This window comes from Chiloscyllium plagiosum, unplaced genomic scaffold (assembly GCF_037043375.1).
Source record: "Chiloscyllium plagiosum isolate Xiang-an unplaced genomic scaffold, Cpla_swu_hap1 HiC_scaffold_25, whole genome shotgun sequence".
NCBI lineage: Eukaryota > Metazoa > Chordata > Chondrichthyes > Orectolobiformes > Hemiscylliidae > Chiloscyllium > Chiloscyllium plagiosum.
Genome location: NW_028270163.1, coordinates 38,157,356 through 38,180,957, shown reverse-complemented (window position 1 = coordinate 38,180,957; position 23,602 = coordinate 38,157,356). Strand labels below are relative to the sequence as shown.

The following is a 23,602-nucleotide window of genomic DNA, read 5'->3' as shown; positions in this document are numbered from 1 at the left end:
GGTCTGATTGTGGGTAGATTGTAAATCTCCAAATCTGACAGGGAGATGTTAGGAATATTAGGTTTTAAAATGATTATACCTTGATCTGTCTGTGCAATTCCAAGATGCACTGGTATTGCCGACCTAGAAGTTAACATCTTGAGAAGTTACGACCATGATACAAGTCCCTTGTGATTCATGTTGCAATGAAGATCAGTTTTGAACAGTGAAGAGCCAGTAGCAACAAAAACACTGTGAGTTGTGTTCTTTCCTGCTCCTGTTACTCTACCTGACTGCTGAAATGGGACTACATGACTCAGTGACCTACTGCCATTTACTACAAATCTCCCTCTCCGCATTTCTCTCAGATTCCTCCGTGAGAAATTATGTGTTTATGTTGTTCACCAGAAATACTGACAAAATGGACAACCCTGTGACCTACACTTGTGTGTTTTACCAGGGAGCATGAGAGGAGGCTCAGATTTAACTATTTTATTCAGGGAGTGAACATACTCTTGTGAACATACCTTGCATTAACCAAGATAATTTTTAAATTGACTGTGATATTCCATAAAGATTTACATAGAGAAAGTGCCAATGAATACTTTCTCACAAGTTGTGCTTGCAAGCATTGCATGTATGATTCCAGATGTAGTTTTTCCAAATTAGTATTAATATTCTGTTATTTTTTCCCAAATAATGCATGTGACCAAAATAGAGAGTGCGAGGTAGACTTTTTCTGTTGGTTGGAGATCAGGATGGGGAGTTATTATAAATGTTTCCTACCAGGGAAACATATGGCTAACCTGGATGACCTCTGACCCTTTTAAGTCTTCACAATGAACTGATCACTCATCAGTAATAGGAAGCTTGCAGACTGGAGAATGGAGCAGACAATTTTTAAATGCCTGCCTTAAAAAGGTGCTTTTTTCTAAATGTAGAATTTTGTAAAGTTCTTCAATAGTATCCTGAACTAATATCTGTGAGCCGCACTTGGGAAGATGTCCCAGACTTGCAGATGCAGCAATGGAAGTGCTTCTTCAAAAGGTCAAGGGTAGGAATGTTGTTCCATTTATCATCTGAAGGTATTTCAAGGAAGATCAGCCAATGTTATGACTGATTGCAGCTATAATATCAGAAACATGGCAACAATACCTTTAAGGTACTAAAACATTCCAAGGTTTCATCTGTTCTATTATAAATGCATGGCCTTTTCTTTATCTGCTTTGAATTGCTCACCACACGTTTTCAAAGGAAACTTATGAGCCTGCTGAGAGCCCATCATTCATTCTACCTTCTTCCCAGGCACAGGATTGCCTTAATGTAAAACTGACCTGCATAATGATGTGCTGTCAGGTACTATTCACTTGTTTATTAATGAAGGGATTCCTCATTCATAAAGTCCATTTCATTATATCTGGAAATCTAAATATTTACATGGATCATTCATTTTTGCCTTGGACATTGGGAAACCTGCAGGATGGAAGAATTGCTGTCACTAAATTCCATTTTGCACAAGAGAGTGGTCAATGTGCTTGTCCCAGTCAGCAAATCATCAGTGACAATCTTGGTGCATCTACTTTATACACTGCTAATTACCTGATGTTAAAAATGTCCATATAGTGGGGAAGGAGTTGCAAACAGTGTGATAACCTGAAACGTCACAGATCACAAATCAACCTTTAGTTGTATAAAGTATTGCAATGATCCAGTGAACTCTATTAAAACTTCAGTCACAGCTCCTATTTTATTATAAATATGATGATAAATGTATTTGTTTTCATAATTTGGTTTTTGATCAAGTTACTCTAAACACTGAAGCAGTAGTACCCCAAAGTAACAATGGAGCATTCCACAGGATGACTGGCATTGACTGTACTCATTAACTCTCAAACAGGACACTGCTTAGATTTCTTCAATGGTGTGCCCTAACTTACAGTAACATTTACCAGGAAAAAGTTTTCTGTAACATGAAACAAATCAAACTAGTTTAACTATATAAACAATCCAGATATACAATTACAAATGAAAATAGACAAAAATCTTGCACACAGATATGTGTATGTGAAGTGGTAAGCCAAATCTGTCTAGCACAATCAAAGATAGATCTGAATTGTCATATCACTGAGAAATTGCCTGTGGCTTTGGTCTTAGTGATCAGGGGACAATAGAGATGTTATCAACAAAGTGCAACTATGATAGAGTTGTAGAAAATAAACTTGAGATATTCAAGAAATGTGTGCTGGACCCCAGATGTTTAAAGTATTTCTAATCATTTTGATTAATCCCATGAGCTGTGGTTACTCTTTTTTTCAATCTCCTGATAGTTTTTTTCCCATTGCTTTCCTGCTTTTCTGGAAATAGAAATTCTTAACATGGTATGATTGTACTGACACTGGCAATCCTCCAGTACCTGGTTGAAGTGGCAATTTGTATAGTGGGGATATGGGAGATACCTAACTATGAGTCTGAGATCAACAGACAAGCACATTCCAGCACGTAATTTAATGAATATCAGGATCAGAACTGGGAATGCTGGCTGAGTTCTGTATTGCAAGCCTATACTGTGTCAAAGCAAAGTTTTTTTTAAAAGCATTTTTATTTAAAAAGAAATCACATTTTTGAGCCAATTTAGATTCTATTTGTCTTAGACTTAATTTATCTGCCATCATCATTAAGTAAAACAATCTTCTCTGTCAGTTACAATGGATTTGAATTATGTTGGATTTTATAAAATGAGTAATTTATTTCACCTTTCTGTGCTATGCTGCTGCAATATCTATTCAATAGTCAAGTAATCGTGTTACAAATAATGCTGATAACTACAAAACAATCAGTTAACATAAACTAGTGTGAGTTTGAAAAAAATCTTATCCCGTATTAAATATCAAAAAACAAAGTCCAAGAAATAAACATCCTTGAATGAGACAGTGATGTCAAACGTATCAGCTATCAATACCTCATCAAAGTGCTAAACATTTATATTGTGAGATTTTAAATTGCTCCATATTACCGATTACAAATTGAAATGCTGGCTTTATCAAAGGAAATGAATCAACATTTGAATATCAATCTCTGCAGACAATCCTCCACTTATGCTTTCTCTGTCCTTCAGGTTGATGGCAAGGAATACAGTTAGAGTTCCTATGTTCTACTGAGGCTGCTTCTATCCTTTAATATTCCCATAATGTTGAATTGTCCACTTCATCAGCATCCGCCCTAAGTGTGCCTGCTTGATTTCCTCGCAGATACTTTTTGTTCTTTGCTTTGATAGCCAGTCGACCATGATCTCGGAATTCTAAGTAAAAGTCTTCAGGAATGACACTGTCAGTACAGATTGTCCCAGTACTGGAAGTGTACCAGAACTTGCCATCAGAGCCTGTGAAGAAAGAACATGTGCTCAGGAATACAAGGACAGAGAGCTAGTGCCCAAACAATATTATAAAGACAACCATAAAAATTGATCTCCTCAATACACAATCTGACTTCATGTCTTTATTAATTGTACAACATCTCTCCTCATTGTGCTTTCCTTACAAATTTATGGTATGAGGATAGTGACGTCAATTTGTGATTTAAAATTTCTCTAGATTGGTTTCCTTTACTCTTTCTTTTTTTAACACCTATGACTCATGAAACATTTTGGCACTCTGAATGTGACTTCTCTATTTCTTCATTAGTCCAGGCAGTGGAACAATTAGTTAATTCTTTTAAAATTAACAATTCTTGACATGTGGCATCGCTAACAATGCTGGCATCTTGCTCCCTGAAAATGTAATGGGAGTCCATCTTCTTGAATTGCTGCAGAATCAGCTAGGAGTCATAGGACTCCAAAGTCCCATGCTGACATGGGACTTTGGAGATGTATGTGTCAGAGTGGGTAAGAATAGCAAGTTTCCCTCCTGAAAGGCATTAGTGAACAGTTGTGTTTTGAATTCAACAGCTTCATGGTCATTTTCTGCTGCCATCAGATATATATTTTCAGCAGAATTAAAATTCTCAAACTACCATGGTGGGATTTGAATTCATGTTCTCTGAACTACTCGAGTAAATAAAAGTCAAAACAATGGTACTTTTAAAAGCGAGAGGAACAGACAAAGGCAGCACATGGTCTGTGCAGGAGAGAGAAAGAGAGAGAGAGAGAAAAAGAAACTCACACTGCTAACTGACACGGCAGTGAACCTGTGCAGCTACTGTTGAATTTATGTATCGTTGGAGTGCATCTGGGAAATTAACAGTGAAATTCACAACTGATCCTGGAGGAACCTGTTTGGGAGAGGTCACTGTACAGAGAGAGATAAGTGAATAGTTTTAAGTGTGGCTTTTGGGCCTTGCTGAAAGTCTGCAGTAGTGAGTAGAGTGGGTTATTTCTTGATTATATGTTTTTATTGAGATATGTCTCTTGATTAAGCTTAAAAATATAAGCCATAAGTATTAATTTAATCTGGAGTAGTGTTTTGCAGAGGAATAAGATGATGTTATTTTCTGGGTCTGTCGATTGGAAGAAGCAAAAATAGCCCTTAGTAGAGTGATGTGCTCTTCTTGTTGAATGTGGGAGTTTAGGGAGAGTTTACGTGCCACTGAGGATTCTTTCTGCAACAAATGCTGTTGGTTGTGAATCCTATCAGATTGAATGGATCGGTTGGATTGACAGTGAGAGACAATGAGGAATTTACAAGAGCAAGAAAGTGTGACCAATGGCAGTTATAGAAAGGGAGAAAAGTCACAGATACAGTCACACAGATGGGGTAACTCCAGGAAAGATAAATGAGATGGGCAGGTAGTGCAGGAGTCTTCTGTGGCTATTCCCATTTCAAACAAGTATGTTGTTTTGGAAAATATAGGGGGTGATGGATTCTCAGGGGAATGTAGCATGAACAGCCAAGTTTCTGGTATCAAGACTGGCTCTAATGCAATGAGGGCTGCATCGGATTCCAATAGATCGATTGTATTAGGGGACTCTCTAGTCCAAGACACTGACAGATGTTTCTGCGGCAAGCAATGAAAAATCAGAATGGTGTGTTGCCTCCCTGGTGCCAGGATCAAGGATGTCTCAGAGAGGGTGCAGAATGTTCTCAAGGGGGAGAGGGCCCAGCAGGAGGTCATTGTACGCATTGGAACCAACAACATAGGACTGGAAAAGGTTGAGATTCTGAAGGGAGAATATAGACAGTTAGGCAGGAATTTAAAATGGAGGTCCTCGAGAGTAGTAATATCTGGTTTACTCCCAGTGCTATGAGCTAGTGAGGGTAGGAATAGGAGGATAGAGCAGATTAATTAATGGCTGAGGAGCTGGTGTATGGGAGAAGGATGCACATTTTTGGATTATTAGATCTGTGACCTGTACAAGAAGGACAGATTGCACCTGAATTGGAAGGGGACTAATATACTGGCAGGGAGATTTGCTAGAGTTGCTCGGGTGGATTTAAACTAGTAAGATGGGGGGTTGGACCCAGGGATATAATGAGGAAAGAGGTTAATCTGAGATTGGTACAGTTGAGAAAAGAAACGACTCAATAGTCAGGGCAGGCAGGGACAAAGCAGAAAAGTAGGTAGGACTGTTAAATTAATCTACATTTATTTCTGATGAACTCAGGGCATGGTTAAGAACATGGGACTGGGATATCTTAGCAATTACAGAAACGTGGCTCAGGGATGGACAGAAATGGCAGCTTAATGTTCCAGGATACAAATGCTACAGGAAGGACAGAAATGGTGGCAAGGGAGGAGGGGGAGTGGCATTTTTGATAAGGGATAGCATTAGAGCTGTGTTGAGGGAGGATATTCCCAGAAATACATCCAGGGAAGTTATTTGGGTTGAACTGAGAAATAAGAAAGGGATGATCACCTTATTGGGATTGTATTATAGACTCCCTAATAGTCAGAGGGAAATTGAGAAACAAATTTGAAAAGAGGTCTCAGTTATCTGTAAGAATAATGGTGTGGTTATAATAGGGGATTTTAACTTTCCAATCATAGACTGGGACTGCTACAGTGTTAAGGATTTACATGGAGAGGAATTTGTTAAGCATGTACAAGAACATTTTCTGATTCAGTATGTGGATGTACCTACTAGAGAAGGTGCAAAGTCTGACCCACTCTTGGGAAATAAGTCAGGTCAGATGACTGAGGTGTCAGTGGGGGAGCATTTTGGGGCCAGTGACCATAATTCTATCAGTTTTAAAATAGTGATGGAAAAGGGTAGACCAAATCTAAAAGTTGAAGTTCTAAATTGGGGAAAGGCCAATTTTGATGGTATTAGGCAAACTTGCAAAAACTGATTGGGGGCAGTTGTTGGCAGGTAAAAGAACAGCTGAAAAATGGGAAGCCCTCAGAAAAGAGATAACCAGAGTCCAGAGACAGATTATTCCTGTTAGGATGAAAGGGTGGTAGTTATAGAGAATGCTGGATGACTAAAGAAATTGAGGGTTTGGTTAAGAAAAATAAGGAAGCATATGTCAGATATAGACAGGACAGTATACTTAAGAGGGAAATCAAGAAGGCAAAAAGAGGACATGAGAAAGTTTTGTCAAATCCGGGTAAGGAGAATCCAAAGGATTTTTACAAATACATTAAGGATGAACGGGTAATGAGGGAGCGAATAGGGCCCCTTAAAGATTAGCAAGGCGGCCTTTGTGTGGAGCCGCAGGAGATGGGGGAGATACTAAACGAGTGTTTTGCATCAGTGTTTACTGTGGAAAAGGACAGTGGAGGAGGACATGCTGGATGTCTTGAAACACAAAAAAGTGGATAAATCTCCAGGACCTGGTCAGGTGTACCCTAGAACTTTGTGGGAAGCTAGAGAAGTGATTGCTGGGCCTCTTGCTGAGACATTTGTATTATCGATTGTCACAGGTGAGATGCCAAAAGACTGGAGGTTGGCTAATGTGATGCCACTATTTAAGAAAGATGGTAAGGATAAGTCAGGGATCTATAGACCAGTGAGCCTGACATCAGTGGTGGGCAAGTTGTTGGAGGGAATCCTGAGGGACAGCATGTACATGTATTTGAAAAGGCAAGGACTGATTAGGGATAGTCGTCAAGGCTTTGTGTGTTGGAAATCATGTCTCACAAACTTGATTGAGTTTTTTGAAGAAGTAACAAAGAGGATTGATGAGGGCAGAGTGGTAGACGTGATCTATATGGATTTCAGTAAGGCATTCAACAAGGTTCTCCATGGGAGATTAGTTAGCAAGGTTAGATCTCATGGAATACAGGGAGAACTAGCCAATTGGACACAGAATTGGCTCAAAGGTAGAAGACAGAGGGTGGTGGTGGAAGGTTGTTTTTCAGACTAGAGGCCTGTGATCATTAAAGTGCCACAAGGATCGGTGCTGGATCCACTACTTTTCGTCATTTATATCAATGATTTGGATGTGAGCGTAAGAGGTATAGTTAGTAAGTTTGCAGATGACACCAAAATTGGAGGTGCAGTGGACAGCGAAGAAGGTTACCTCAGATTACAACAGGATCTTGATATGATGGGCCAATGGGCTGAGGAGTGGCAGATGGAGTTTAATTTAGATAAATGTGAGGTACTGCATTTTGGGAAAGCAAACCTTAGCAGGACATATACATTTAATGGTAAGGTCCTAGGGAGTGTTGCTGAACAAAGAGACCTTGGAGTGCAGATTCATAGCTCCTTGAAAGTGGAGTCGCAGGTAGATAGGATGTGAAGAAGGCATTTGGTATGTTTTCCTTAATTGGTCAGAGTATTTTGTACAGGAATTGGGAGGTCACATTGCAGCTATACAGGACATTGGTTAGGCCACTTTTCGAATATTGTGTGCAATTCTAGTCTCCTTCCTATTGGAAGGATGTTGTGAAACTTGAAAGGGTTCAGAAAAGATTTACAAGGATAGTGCCAGAGTTGGAGGATTTAAGCTGTAGGGAGTGGTTGAATAAGGTGGGACTGTTTTTCCTGGAGTGTCAGAGGCTGAGGGGTGACCTTATAGAGGTTTATAAAATCATAAGGGGCATGGATAGGGTAAATAGAGAAGGTCTTTTCCCTGGGTTGGGGGAGTCCAGAACTAGGGGGTATATGTTTAGGGTGAGGGGAAAGGTATAAAAGAGACCTAAGGGGCAACATTTTCATGCAGATGGTGGGCATGTGTGGACTGGGCTGCCAGAGGAAGTGGTGGAGACTGGTACATTTGCAACATTTAAAAGGCATCTGGATGGGTACGTGAATAGGAAGGGTTTGGAGGAATATGGATCGGATGCTGGCAGGTGGGACTAGATTGGGTTGGGATATCTGGTCGGTATGGACGAGTTGTACTGGATGGTCTGTTTCCGTGCTGTACATCTCTATGACTCTACTGGGTCCAGCCAGGTCTCAGGGTATTAAGGACTGTCGAAACACTCCCAGTTATAACCTCAAATTATTTATTCTTCAATCAAATTGCCTGGGATTAGTTGACTCAGATAAAAATTGGAACCTTCCAGGTCCATATAGTTCACATTGGAAAGTGAGTATGCCGATTGAGCCATTAAAGCTTCCTGTGTAGTTTCATGGTTGTGTGTAGTTGGACAACCTGATGTTGTGTTTGGTGACTTTCTTTCAATCTTGCAGTATTTCAGGATTTTGAAACTTATACAGCCCTTTTGAATTATAAAGTAGGATGAATAATTTCTGTGCATCATCACATTTTGTGAATAAATTGCCCTAATTATTCCAGGGTAGAACAATTCATTAATTTACAGAATATGAATAGATTTTCAAAGTTTGCAGCGTTTTATTTCAGTTTCTCACCATCTTCCAGTCTTATGTTTATTACACCTAATTTGACTGGGAGACTCTGCTTGGCATGAAATCCCTGTGTTTTTAATGCCAGTGCCTCCCTGTATTTATAATGGATAAGCAAATGATGGCAGCAAGCTTTTCAAATTCTGACAAGAAAACAGAGCTCACATTTATATAGCACCTTATCATGTCCTCAAGATGTTTTGAAATAATTCCTATACAATGAATTTCTTTTTGTTCCAAAATCTCACTGTAATTTTTCTGTAGGTTGGCGTCACAGTAAATTGTACATAGCAACGTTTGACAAATGCAATTGTATGTGAATAATTGGTTTAATGTTGGTTAAGGATTGTGGATTGATCAGCACACCAAGAAAACTCTTTACTTCTCATTAGGTAATGCAGTAGAATATTTTTATGTCCGTTTGAAATGATGAAGAAGATCAAGGTTAATACTACCAACCTGGTGGACAGCAGACAAGCAGTCATTTAAAAGGGAACAATATACCTGCATGTTTATATCTCAACCCCTAAGCACCATTTTAAATCTGAATGTGCAAAATAGTTCCTCATGAATATATGCATCCTGATTGCATTTGAACAGGAAATCTTCCGCAAAGGAAAAGTCATGGTCCTCCCTGATCTAAACTCCCCTCATTCCCTTCCATGAGATACTCAAAAAAAACCCTGTGTTACTTTCTTGCAAATTGGAGGATGGCCCTGGGCTCACTCAACATTTTTACAATGGACTTTGCTCTGAGCACCTTGCTGCCTGACAGCTGAATGAAGCCTGCCCCCTTAAATTTTCCCAATCTCCTGTTGCCATGGGGATGTAAGAATTAACCCACTCTAGGTGAAAATCTATATCAGGGATCCTGTTTAATATCCCATCCAAACCAGCATTTCACATAATGCACCACTACCTTGGCCAGTTAATGTGCTCAAGTCTTGCACTGTGATTTGAACCATTACCTTTCTGGCTCAGGATTGGAAGTGTGATTGTATTTGTACATTAAATCTGTATCTCTCCTTTTTCAAGTATCTGTAATTACTGGCTAAATCCTTACTGGGTGCATAAGATGAGAATTACCTTTGGGGCCTCAAAAATAAATCTGCAGACAACTCACAGATATGAAGATCACTACTGCATTAAAACTTTACTCCATTGGATCAATCAAATCCATTGCTAGTACAATAACAAATCAGTCAATTAACTGTCCTTCGGGGTAACAAGTGAGAAATGAAGGCTTCTGCAGGTAAAGACATTCATCACTCTCTCTGCAGTCAAGACACACAAGATTGAAAGAAAGAAAGAAGTATTTACATTGTTCTTCTCATGACGATCAAAATGTCTCAAAGTGCTTTATAACTAATTAAGTACTTTGGGAGTGTAGTTATTGTTTAGTGCAGGAAATGCAATGGTCAACTTTGCACACAGCAAACTCTTACAAACGGCGATATGACAATGATCAATGAATTTATTTTCTTTGATGTGGAGGTGCCTGTGTTGGACTGGGATGGACAAAGTTAAAAATCATACAACATCAGGTTATAGTCCAACAGGTTTGTTTGGAAGCACTAGCTTTCAGAGCACTGCTCCTTCATCAGGTAGCTGTGGAACAGGATCATAACACACAGAATGCTATAAATTCCACAGCTACCTAATGAAGGAGCAGTGCCCCGAAAGCTAGTGCTTCAATGTAAACCTGTTGGACTATAACCTGGTGTTGTGTGATTTTTAACTTTGTTTTTTTGATATTAATGGAGGGATTAATATAGAACATGACACCAAGGATAATTCTCCTGGTCTTCAAAATAGTGTCATGGGATGTTTTACATTTACTCCGGAAGATAGATGGGGCTTTACTTAATATCTCATTCAAAAGACAGAAATTTATAAGAAATTTATTTTGAAATATAAATACGTACATACACAACATGTACCTAAGAGAGTCACATGTTCCTTAAATTTGATGTTTTGGACAGGATATTCTATAATAATTACATTCATTGTTGGTGCATGACGAAAAGGGTATTTCTGATTTATGAAAGCTATCTAAATTAACACAATTTAAATAAACACTCTGTCAGCTTATTGCACGTTGGACTAGATTGGCACTGACAGCCAGTTAATTCTAACATAATATTGCAATCCTGATAAAATCTATGACTAAAAATGAGAGCAATGTTTGAAACTCATAGGGCCAGTAAGTCATATAGCACGGAAAAGGCCCTTTGGCCCATCACATCTGCATCAATCTATCTACATTAATCTCACTTTCCAGCACTTGGCCAATAGCATTGAATGTAATGACATTGGATGAGTATGCTCATCTGAATACTTTTTTAAAGGTTGTGAGGTTTCCTGTCTCTACTACCCTCCCAGGCAGTGCATTGCAGACACCCTACACCCTCTCAGTGAAACCATTTTTCCTCAAATCCCCTCTAAACCTCCAGCCCTTCACCATAAAATTATGTCTTCTCATTAATGACCCTTCAACTAAGGAGAACATCCATCCTGTCCATGCCCCTGATAGTTTTATACACTTCAACCAACTTTGAAGGGAATCTCTCAAGATAAATTGTCCTTTAAGATTTTTAGTAGCACCCTACATAATGACCCTTCAGGTATCAGAGTGACAGGCCTGCAGCAGGAAAGCAACTTAATTAGCTGGTGGACTCTGCCATCTTCCAAGAATTAAGTTCTGGACAAGAAGGCTGATGTGTGACCTTCCTATCACATCACCAACTGAGGGCATTAAATGGCAATTAATGACTATTTAAGGATCACATGAGAACCTCTTCCTCCCTGGGCTGGAATTATGTCTGGTCCAGACAGTACAAATAAGAGATAGCCCACTTGACTAGTGAAGCATTGTGGGTAGTTTGCTAGTTGCAGAGTAAGGTCCCTTGACCTGCACTAAATTGGGAATGATGGAGGGACTGGACATTATGCAGGTAGTATCACTGACAGCCAACCACCAACCCCCCCGACACACACTTACTTATGAATTTACTGACCACCCCCATCTGCCTGTTATCCCCAACCTCATAAACTCGCCCACATAAAACATCTTCCAGACACCTTGTTCCTTGCCATCTTGTTGTTCTTCCTGCAGCAGCCATGATCTTCACCCCCCCACGATGCTGCCAAGGCTGACAGCTGAGAGCCTCTGATTGGCTGATAGCTCTCGCTGACTGGACATCTTATCCTGGGGACCTGATTTTACAGAACAGCCCATTGTTGGCCTCTAAGCTGCCTGATTGCAAGTAGATATGATGGGCCTTCATGTGAAGAGTCAGCTCAGGTGTCCTACCACCTTTGGAATAAGCGAGCAAGATACCTGATGACTGCCCTGTTACATTATATCTTTGTTTCGGTGAAAATTTGTGCACAACAATTTATCTGATGGTGATGAAATTTATTCTAAGCATGTTAGCACATTAAAGTATGTTATAGCAACTGTTCTTGAGTCAAAACCAAAGGGTCAAGAGGCTCCTAAAAACAATGAGTTATTCAATGCTTTAAAACTGAAAAATCCATTAATGTGCAGAGTCCAGGCTCTCACCTTTAATATGATAAGCTCCATTCTCAAATACGAGGTGAAAGACATCATAAACTGACCGATTTGCGTCAAGTGTGCTGGAGCTTTTGTGGTGACAGACAAATCCATGGTCTCCTCGTAATACTAGGATGGGCCGATTAATGAGCCTCAATGTAAACTCCTCATCTTCCCCTAAAGCAACATCAAGACAGAAATATCACCTTAATTTTGACTCAGTTCTCAGCTTCAGTTGTGATGAAATGCAATCATCATTCTGGGGACATTTTCCTGCCCTTTGTCTTTTCATCCTGGATCAATTTCGGCATTACAACAAGAATGCCAAGGAAACCAAATTGCACTGTTTATGTTAACAAATGCATTAGCAATCATTTCAAATTTCTCAGTTTCATATAACAGCAAAGATGTTAACCTGAAGTAGTTTCATATCTTTATTAAACTATCAGGCAAGAAATTCATATGGAGGCACAAACATTTGTCACTGATAGCTTATGGGACCATTTCAAGCAAACAACATTCAAGTATGATGTGATCTATATGGACTTCGACAAGGCATTCGACAAGGTTCCCCATGGGAGACTGATTAGCAAGGTTAGGTCTCACAAAATACAGGGAGAACTAGCCATTTGAATACAGAACTGGCTCAAAGGTAGAAGACAGAGGGTGGTGGTGGAGGGTTGTTTTTCAGACTGGAGGTCTGTGACCAGTGGAGTGCCACAAGGATCGGTGCTGGGTCCTCTACTTTTTGTCATTTACATACATGATTTGGATGAGAGCATTAGAGGTACAGTTAGTAAGTTTGCAGATGACACCAAAATTAGAGGTGTACTGGACTGCGAAGAGGGTTACCTCAGATTACAACAGGATCTTGACCAGATGGGCCAATGGGCTGAGAAGTGGCAGATGGAGTTTAATTCAGATAAAGGCAAGGTGCTGCATTTTGGGAAAGCAAATCTTAGCAGGACTTACACACTTAAATGGTAAGGTCCTAGGGAGTGTTACTGAACAAAGAGATCTTGGAGTGCAGGTTCATAGCTCCTTGAAAGTGGAGTCGCAGGTAGATAGGATAGTGAAGAAAGCGTTTGGTATGCTTTCCTTTATTGGTCAGAGTATTGAGTACAGGAGTTGGGAGGTCATGTTGCGGCTGTACAGGATATTGGTTAGGCCACTGTTGGAATATTGCATGCAATTCTGGTCTCCTTCCTATCGGAAAGATGTTGTGAAACTTGAAAGGGTTCAGAAAAGATTTACAAGGATGTTGCCAGGGTTGGAGGATCTGAGCTACAGGGAGAGGCTGAACAGGCTGGGGCTGTTTTCCCTGGAGCGTCGGAGGCTGAGGGGTGACCTTATAGAGGTTTACAAAATGGTGAGGGGCATGGATAGGATAAATAGACAAAGTCTTTTCCCTGGGGTCGGGGAGTCCAGAACTAGAGGGCATAGGTTTAGGGTGAGAGGGGAAAGATATAAAAGAGACCTCAGGGGCAACTTTTTCATGCAGAGGGTGGTACGTGTATGGAATGAGCTGCCAGAGGATGTGATGGAGGATGGTACAATTGCAACATTTAAGAGGCATTTGGATGGGTATATGAATAGGAAAGGTTTGGAGGGATATGGGCCGGGTGCTGGCAGGTGGGACTAGATTGGGTTGGGATATCTGGTCGGCATGGACGGGTTGGACCAAAGGGTTTGTTTCCATGCTGGACATCTCTATGACTCTATGAAGTTTAGAAAGGACTTTTAACAATCAAAATTCCTCTGTATGTATTTTTATAGTTCCCTGCAATTAAATCTCATATGAAGTTTAAATTGTACATATTTAATGTAAGTTATTTGTATATTGATTTACAAAACCTATTATTGCTTTCCGTTGTTTCTTGATAAATAATTCTACAGTTAAAGCATAAGTCACATTCTAAAACATTCAAGTTATTGAAATTCTAATCTTCATGCTTTGAAACACATGTTTAAGGTGATGATTTTGAAACTTAATTAAGAACAATCACGTGTGAAACCAAGTAGTAATTGTGATTGTTATATGAATATGTTGTAGGTTAGATGTGGTCAACATATCTTGCGCATCAAACAAAAAACAATTTCTTCTGGAATCTCAGATTGTGAATGATATTTTGGTTCTAATAATAAGGGATGAGCTAATTGAGTTTAAATTGGATTTGGAATCCTTATTGTAGCACCTCATTAAATCTTTTCCCCTGAAATTGCACTGTTAGTGCCCAATATGTTTGCATTTTCATGAATTACTGGCCTATCATTTGAATGAGGAAATGACCTGTTCAAGTCTTAACTGAAATAACTGTCACCAAGTCAACCTCTATTTACATGCGCATAGCACTTGACACTGATCCAGCTTCCTGACAGCCAGCTCTCGGAATGAACAGATCCTCTGACATGCGTGTTTATATCTGTCAGTCAAGATTCCCTGACCTACCAGGTTAACAGCCTGGGGACGTAGGCCTATTCTTTCTCTTGTGGCTTTTTCTGGGGTGTTTTCACAGCGTAAATGGTTCCTCTGACTCAGCCTCAGATACAGACCGTATGTACCAGGTCATAGCCCGCCTCTTGCGTTCATGAGAAGAGTCAACTCAGGTGTCTTACGACTTTTGGAATAAACGAGCGAAGCACCTGAGAGTGGTAACTGAACCAGCTACTTTTCAAATGAGACTGGAACTTAATATGTAAAAGTTCCCTGGTATAGGTTCTCAGTCTAGCTGAGGTCTTATGTAATCTTAAGGGTTGAAGTCCATAGCGAATTTTGTTAAAGACTGGTTCTGCAGTCACTGATACCATGCTGGTATCAACCTCCATTAGAAGCAGGTGACCATTTAACCAGACGTTTGTTTTGATTGGTTCTGATCTGGATGTTGCTAAGCAATTTCACTGTTCCTAACCAGCTATAGGTGGGCCTTCCAGGGTATGCATTCTCCTGGAAGTGGCTGAGGAGTTCTCTTAATCAATTCAGGCCAACTGGGACTCTTCGGCTGTTTTTGTTCACATACCAGCAGCAACTACAATGGCTGGCAGGTGCGGATCCTGAGGAAAATGTTAACCGTTTGGCCGAGGTTTAGCTTTGTTTTGGGTTTTGCTGTGGGCTGACTGATAGTTCCTCTGTTCAGGATATGTGCTGAGTGAGGCTATGCAATTACCTTCACTCAAATAGTGTTCCCCAAGCTCAGTCGAAAAGGTGAGGGTGTCCACTTCCGTTGGAATACCTTGTAAACTATATACTCCACTTGCTGCATTTTCCAATGACAAAGCCAGATGCTGTGCTCACTTGATGTTCAGTTGGGCTTCAGCTAGTAGGTGCTTTTGCATAGATACATCATTAATCCCACATACCAAACGGTCTCTCTGCATCTCACTAAGGGTTAAACCAAAGTCACATTCTTTTGCCAGCCAACTTAACCTCGTCAAAAATCCCAACATGGATTTCCTTGGTTCTTGAGCTGCCAAGTAAAACCAATAGCATCTCAGAATTAGAGGAGGCTTGGGGTCATAATATTCTTTAACTAAATCCATCAAATGTTGAAAGGTTTCAGCATCTGTTAGATTAGATTAGATTACTTACAGTGTAGAAACAGGCCCTTCGGCCCAACAAGTCCACACCGAAGTCCACCCGCCGAAGCGCAACCCACCCATATCCCTACATTTACCCCTTTTAACCTAACACTACAGGCAATTTAGCAGGGCCAATTCACCTGACGCGCACATCTTTGTGACTGTGGGAGGAAACCGGAGCACCCGGAGGAAACCCACGCAGACACGGGGAGAATGTGCAAACTCCACACAGTCAGTCGCCTGAGTCGGGAATTGAACCCGGGTCTCTGGCGCTGTGAGGCAGCAGTGCTAACCAATGTGCCACCGTGCCGCCCACAGGAAGTGTTACCTCAGGAAGTGTTAGGCTCCTAATAATCGAAAAAGCTGTTGGCCCACAAGCTGTCAGGAGAATTACTCATTGTTTTTCATCTGCTGCAATGTCATTTGCACAAGAAAAATAATGCATTCTTTCCATATACTGGACCAGTCTTCGATGGCAGGATTGAATGTCAAGCTTCCCAAATAATGGCTTGATGCCAGAAATGCTTAAAAGCGAATTTCTTCAGGAATATATTATTTTCTTTAATTGCCACTGAAATAACCCCACAGAGGCCGGTAGCCTATCACCAAATCACTCTGTATTTAAATATGCATAGTGCTTGACACTGGTCTAGTTTCCTCAGAGTCTGCTCTCAGAATTCCTGTTTCTATCTGTCAAATAGCGCACCCTGATTGGGGCTGTTAACCTGGTCCAATCAGGGAACTCATATTCTATGAGGTCTACCTGGCTGGCCTTGTTACAATCACTAAAATAATTTTGTTACACAAAACCCTTTAATGTGAATAGTTTAATCCCAATAGGCATGACTAAGAATTATTTGGCATTGGTACATGGTAGTTACTGAAAATAACACAATTAAACCCATCCATCTGCAGCTCAGCTTTTTAAAGTTTCTTTCAATCTGGATTAACTCACCCACTGAATCACTCACTGATGCAAGATGTCCATTTTTCTTTGTAGAAATATATTTGCCATTGTTAGCCTTGATTGCTATTCTTCGTTCACGCCATTCAATTTCAAACATACAGTTGGCATCTCTGGATTAGAAAGAGGAAAATAATCTGTTCAGAGAATTGGTCATCTTCTCAGCAGTCATCTCTCACTGAAGCTAAAATGTACACCATTTCTGTGTACATTAAAGTATACATTAAAGTTAAGTAAGGTGCATATTACAAACTCTACATTGTGACCAGCCCACATTACAATTATATGTAACATTACACATGTAATAACTGTAACACAATCAACATTATGTGATTCAAGCCTGGTGAGATAGTGGGAATGACATTGTGGGAATGATTTCGATGACAAGTGAGTGATATTTTGTTCACAGGGTTTGGAAACAAAATGACAAAACGCATAGTGATTATGGCAATAACATAAATGCACTTTGGGACATAATTCACGCTTTGGAGTTCATTCAGAATTTAGGTTGTTAAGTAAAATAGGCATTACCTGCCTGTTCTATATCTCACTGAATTTTATTCCCACTGATTAACAATTATTACTTCCATTCCTGTCCTGAATTTGTGAAAGGTGTTGTACAAAGGAAATATTTTATTTTACTGATTGGCTCTCTTTCTTCCACTCCTATATCATTATTAACTTTAATTTACACCTCCAGCAATTAGGATTGACTTCTCCAATTAGCTCTTTCCAGGCCTCACTTCAAGTTCCCTTTGCAAATCCATAGATACACCAGAATTCCATTGCCCATGTTCTCTACTGTGTGGACTACTGCATGTTATGTGTTCATTCTTTGTTCAGCTCTACTGGTGATCTGTAATCCTGTAAACCTCATTCTGAATATCTTCGATCAAAGCGATGTTCCTTTAACTATATGATTCTGCTTGGAACTTGTCTCCTCTGACTCTACATAACTGTTTGCCCCTTTTCGTCTGCTCCACTTATGGAGGTTGATCATAGAATCACTACTGCACTGCCCTCTTGAATCATTTCCCTCAAACACCAGAGGATGCGGTGGAGGCTGGTACAATTGCAACATTTAAGAGGCATTTGGATGGGTAGATGAATAGGAAAGGTTTGGAGGGATATGGGCCGGGTGCTGGCAGGTGGGACTAGATTGGGTTGGGATATCTGGTCGGCATGGACAGGTTGGACCGAAGGGTCTGTTTCTATGCTGTACATCTCTATGACTCTATGTTGCCATTATTTCTGACTTCAAACACCTGCCAGATGTGAAGTTCTTTGATCATTTGACAGATCGCACAAGTACACACACACAAATTGCGAGCAGGAGTAGGCCATTTAGCCTCTCATGCTTTTAGTGAGCTCTTGTGGTTAGGGGGACTGGGTGGGTGGGTGAGCTAAAAGGAACAAAATTCTCAGTGCATCAGAGAGCTGACTCCATCTTTCCAGCTTCCACATTTTCCTAACATAGAGCAGGAGGCTGGCACCTCATTGGCAGCAAGTGAGGGCATTTTAAATACTTTAGTCAAGGTGGGAGGCTCTGATTTAACCTGCTTTGTAGCCTTGACAGATTTTGCAGGTCTTGTGAAACCCAGCGGCTGAAGCAAGCCATGAAGTTGCAACTTTGTGGGCTAGGAGAAACAGGAGTCACCCCTTCCTGCTCCTCAAGCTCTTCTCTGTCTGATTACCCACCCCTCCCCAGGACTGGGGATTGGCCAGTCCCACAGACCAGATTTCCCCATTGGGAACACAGAATCATAGAATCATACAGCACAGGAACAGACCCTTTGGGCCAATTGACCATAATACCAAACTAAACTAATGCTACCTGCCTGTGCTTGGTCTATGACCCTCCAAACCTTTCTTATTCATGTACTTATCTAAATGTCTTTTAAACTTTGTGACTGTATGCACATCTGCCACTTCCTCTGGAAGTTCATTCCACATATGAACCACTCTCTTGAGTACAAATGTTGCCATCGTGCCATTTTCAAATCTTTCTCCTCTCAATTTAAAATAGTCTTGAAATTCCCCTGCCATTCACCTGATCTATAAGGTGCATACTTTGAAGTTGAAATTCTAGTGGCAAAGCTCCACAGCATTTATGCTGGTTTCTCAGTTACACAATCTATCCCAGGAAATATTCCAGCTGGTGTTTCGATGCTCCTGGCAAGGCTTTGAGAGTTAATATTTGGGCTGGTGTGTAAATGGCTGGTTCAAATGTAGAGGTGGACACTGTCAATGGGTTTTGTGAGCTAACTGAGCAATACAATAGTGACCAGTCTAAGTTTATAATACTTTACACTATAACAAAAAATGTATTTTGAATGATTCAGGTAACTTGCATTTCAGAAGCAGTGCATTGGATTCCTCCATGATTCACCAATGTCCAGAAATGCCCTGTATGTGCACGTAAGATGCATTTTTTAGTTTCTTTGTTTATTTCCATTTGATAAGTTTCCTGATCTGTTTCTTCATCCTGATTGGCTGAGATATTGATACCTGACCAGAAAGAAAAATACTGTGATTAAAATAATGATCTGGTTAGAAATTTCCGATAGCTGACAGGTGAAAAAACTGGTTCATTTTTTTCCTGGACATTTGCTTGGTCACAACCATTCAGTGTTGTGGGATCATAACTAACAAAAGATGATTACAGCAGATACATTTAAGAATACACTTTGTGAGAGAAAGGAATTGAAGTATATCTTGGAAGAACCAGAAAAAATATAAGGTGCATTTGTACCATGAACAGTGGCATGCTATAAAATTCAATGTAAAAGGTTAAATAATTGATTTGTTAAACAATTTTATTTGCATTCTTCAGAGCAACAGTATCAGTGATTGGTTTGAAAATATCAAATCTAGCATGGGAGGTATAAATGTATACTTTCTCTCTTTTTGTATCCTTCACTGACTCCTCAAAGCCTGTCCTCCATCTACTGTATAAGGCACAAGTCAGGTATCTAATGGAATACTCCCCATTTGCCTGGATGGGTGCAGCTCCAACACCACTCAAAAAGCTTTATACCATCCAGGCCTTTATTGGCACCATATCCACAAGCATCCACCACCAACGCTCAGCGTATACCACCTCCAAGATGCACAATAGAAGTTCAGCAAAGATCTTTAGAAAGCATCTTCCAAAGCCATGACCGCTTCCATTTAGAAGGCCAAGGGCATCAGATAGAGAGGAAACATTACCACCTGCAAGTTCCTCTCCAAGCCACTCACCATCCTGATTTGGAAATATTGAATCATAGAATCCCTATAGTCTGCAAGCAGCCATTGAGTCCATACTGAGCCTCTGAAGAGCATCCCAACCAGACCCACCCACTCCCCCCCCCCCAATCCTATACCCATATTTCCCATGACTAATGCACTTGATATGCACATCCTTGGATACTATGGACAATTTAGCATGGCCAAACCATCTAACCTGCACATCTTTGGACTGTGGGAGAAAACCCATACAGACATGGGGAGAATGTGCAAAATCCACACAGGCAATCGCCTAAGGTGGAATTGAACCTGGGTCCCTAATGCTGTGAGGCAGCAGTGCTAGCCAATGGGCCACCATACAACCCTATATCGCTGTTGCTGGGTCAAAATCCTGGAATTCCTTCACTAAGGGCATTGTGTGGCAACCTACAGCACGTGGCCAACAGCTCACCACCACGGGCAACTATGGATGGACAATAAACGTTGGCCAGCCAGAGACAGTCACATCCTATGATTGAATAAATGAAATTAAATTCTACATGGCAAACTAGTCATTCAGCCAACTGAGCTAAACAAGCCTCCAAGCTGAAGTTACACACTCTCTGGTACAGCCTAATTGATCAATCAGGGAAATAGAAAGTGTGAATCTTTCTTCAAATAAATGATTACTTGAAAAAGAAACACAGGAGGAGGGGAAATTAATCTTGAACATTAACATAGAGAGTTTCAATGTCAGCTGCCCATCACATTCCACTTTTGGGATTTAGATGCTTTAACTTCACCAGAACTGAATGGTGATGGGAATGTATAAGAGGTGAGCCCTTGTATCTAACTCCAGACTCAGTGGTGGCACCCTTATCTCTGAAGTTTGTAGGTGTGTAATCCACTCCATAGAAAATAATCTAAAGGAAATCATCGCTACTGAAGAAATGGCTGATTCACTAGTAGTGCTATCTTTGTGCTATACATGGTCAAAGTAAGGTCCTGTCAGGCAAGTGTTAAACATCCTATTCAAAGAAGAGCAGAAGCATTTTCCAGGTCAACATCAGAAAGTAGATTCTCTGCTCATCCCATTCTCATTTGTGGGACCTTCTCATGTACAGATTGATTGTGTCATGCCCCAGTCTCTGCCTGAGGGTCACCTCATTCCCTTTGTGCATTGTATACCACTCCCCTGCCTCAAGGGAGATCAAAAGGAACATTTCAGAATGCTGTAGAAACAATGCCACTCGCTGAAACCAAACCAAAAGGTATTATCAAACTGAATGGATTATTCAAAGGCGGAAAGTCTGGCTGTTTCAAATTCTCAAGATGTTAAACCTACAGCCAGAATATGTACTCAATGTAACCAGTCCCTTATTTGGAAAAGGACTTTGAATTTGTCAAAGGTCACTTGATGAGACAGCTATGTTTTCAGTCTGCTTTTGAAAGGAAAATTCCCAGCTCTGTGACCTCAATTTGGGAAAGACTGCTCAGCATTTTGGTTTGGAATTTACCTGTGAGTTGGACCAGGGCAAACCTGGAAAAGAGTGCAGTTCTACAGATCTGAGCAAGTATCAGGCCAGCATCCAGTATGGAAAGATTAATACTACAGTAATAAAACCAAAACAGCCCTCCAGTCCACATCCATCTGTCACCTTCTCACATGCATTCCCTTTGCCCTATGCATGTCATTCATGACATCTCATGTCCCAATCCCCGTACCACAATTCCCTCCTACCCTACATGCAAGCTTGTGCTCCAGTACATGTCTTCCATGTTCTCCATACCTCCAATCCAATCCATGCTCCCAAACCATCCCCATCTCCATTTATAGCTCCATGCCACCTTAGTGCCAACATGCCAACTCATATTCCCCATCTGCCAACCCTTACCCTTCCCTTCCTCCCTCCATGCAGCTTATCCAGTACCCCACCCTTGTACCCACCATGGGAAAACCTGGGGAACCTGCTAACAGAATATACTGTGCCCATTACTCTTGTCACTATTTTAAAAAGTACACCCACATTGATAAAAACAATGAAATCTCTTGAACACCTTTCAATTAATGCCATCATCGGGTTCATGTCAACAGACAAATGGAAAAAGCTTTCTTCAAAATCTCTTGATATTTTGAAAGCCAAAGCCTAGCAGAGCTAAATCACTTGACAGGTTTGAATTTTTTTTGATGATTTGACATTTCTCTGACAACTTTAACAGTTCTGTGGCAGTTGTACAGTTCCAAGGGTGTATATACTTTCTGGGTACATTGGAGTATATTTCTAAAAATCCCAAAGGGTACCTGATACATCCCCCACCGCCCACCAAAGATGTTCCAGGGTTATATCAAAAGGTGTATCGTAACTCTATGATCCAAACAAATCCATAAAATGCAGAGCTGCTTTTAGAAAACACAAGGTTGCACACACTACACAGTCAAAATTCCATTTCAGTAGAGGCAGTTGATGATTTAAATGGCCTGTTGTCTCCATAAAATGCACATACATTAAAACTGAACTGACTCCACTCTCACCCTCTAACAACGGGAAATATTGTATTTGGAAGTGAGACTTCTTTAACAGTTAAACATTGAAAATGGGAGATCCTAACACAGAGAAGGATTTCCATTTAACCGGTCCCAGCTCGCTTGTAAACCTGGCTCCAGCTCAGCACCGCCCTCATGACCTGCCTATCTTCCTTTCCACCTATCCACTTCACCCTCCTCTCTGACTTATCACCTTCATCCCCACCTCCATTCACCCATTGTACTCTATGCTACTTTCTCCCCACCCCCACGCCCCTCTCATTTATCTCTCCACTCTGCAGGCACCCTGCCTCTATTCTTGATGAAGGGCTTTTGCCCGAAATGTTGATTTTCCGGCTCCTCGGATGCTGCCTGACCTGCTGTGCTTTTCCAGCACCACTCTAATCTAGACTCTGGTTTCCAGCATCTGCAGTCCTTGTTTTTATCCTGTAAATTCAGCTACAAGAGATCTAATTGCTTACTGAGAATCCTTTGCTTCAATAGATCTTCAATATTAAAATATTACCTTTACAAAGAAACTGCAGGCCTGCCCTGACAGAGAATGAGATTATTATGAGGTGAAGCTGTATTTTCTCTGCCACTTTTTTCTGGTTTTTTGTGTGTGACAGTGTGTGTAAGATGAGTGAGTGAATGATTGGTGATAAATTTGTGATAATAAATAACTTTGTCTTAAAACTAACAAAAGTTTGCTGCTGGAATTATTTAATTGGTACACACACTGAGGGGAAGAAAGCACACACCTCTCTCATCATAAAACGTGGTGATTACGGGCAGTAAGGATCAAATAAACTCTGTTTGTTTGATACATCTGTTTGTTTGAAATAAACTCATCAAATGAATGTGCCATTCATTTGATGAATGGCACATTCCCATTCATTCCAACAGTTAATATACTTCACAAGTCATAGAATCACAGTATCACAGAATCCCTACAGTGTGGAAGTAGGCCATTTGGCCCATTAGGTCCACACTAACCCAACCCCCACACCCACCCTATATTCCTGCATTTCCCACCCACCTAACCTACAC

General features: G+C 40.6%; 1 protein-coding gene across 1 annotated transcript in view; it reads right to left on the bottom strand.

Annotated features, from left to right (window-relative positions):
- Positions 1–449: 449 nt before the first annotated feature.
- Positions 450–23,602, bottom strand: part of fscn2b (fascin actin-bundling protein 2b, retinal) — a 46,376-nt gene continuing 23,223 nt past the window's right edge. The window contains exons 2-5 of the mRNA XM_043714779.2: positions 19,173–19,329; positions 16,813–16,934; positions 12,291–12,458; positions 450–3,358 (exon numbers count right to left, since the gene is read on the bottom strand). Of these exons, the coding sequence (XP_043570714.1) occupies positions 3,153–3,358; positions 12,291–12,458; positions 16,813–16,934; positions 19,173–19,329 (653 nt within the window). The 3' untranslated portion in view covers positions 450–3,152. The remainder of the gene's footprint in view (positions 3,359–12,290; positions 12,459–16,812; positions 16,935–19,172; positions 19,330–23,602) is intronic.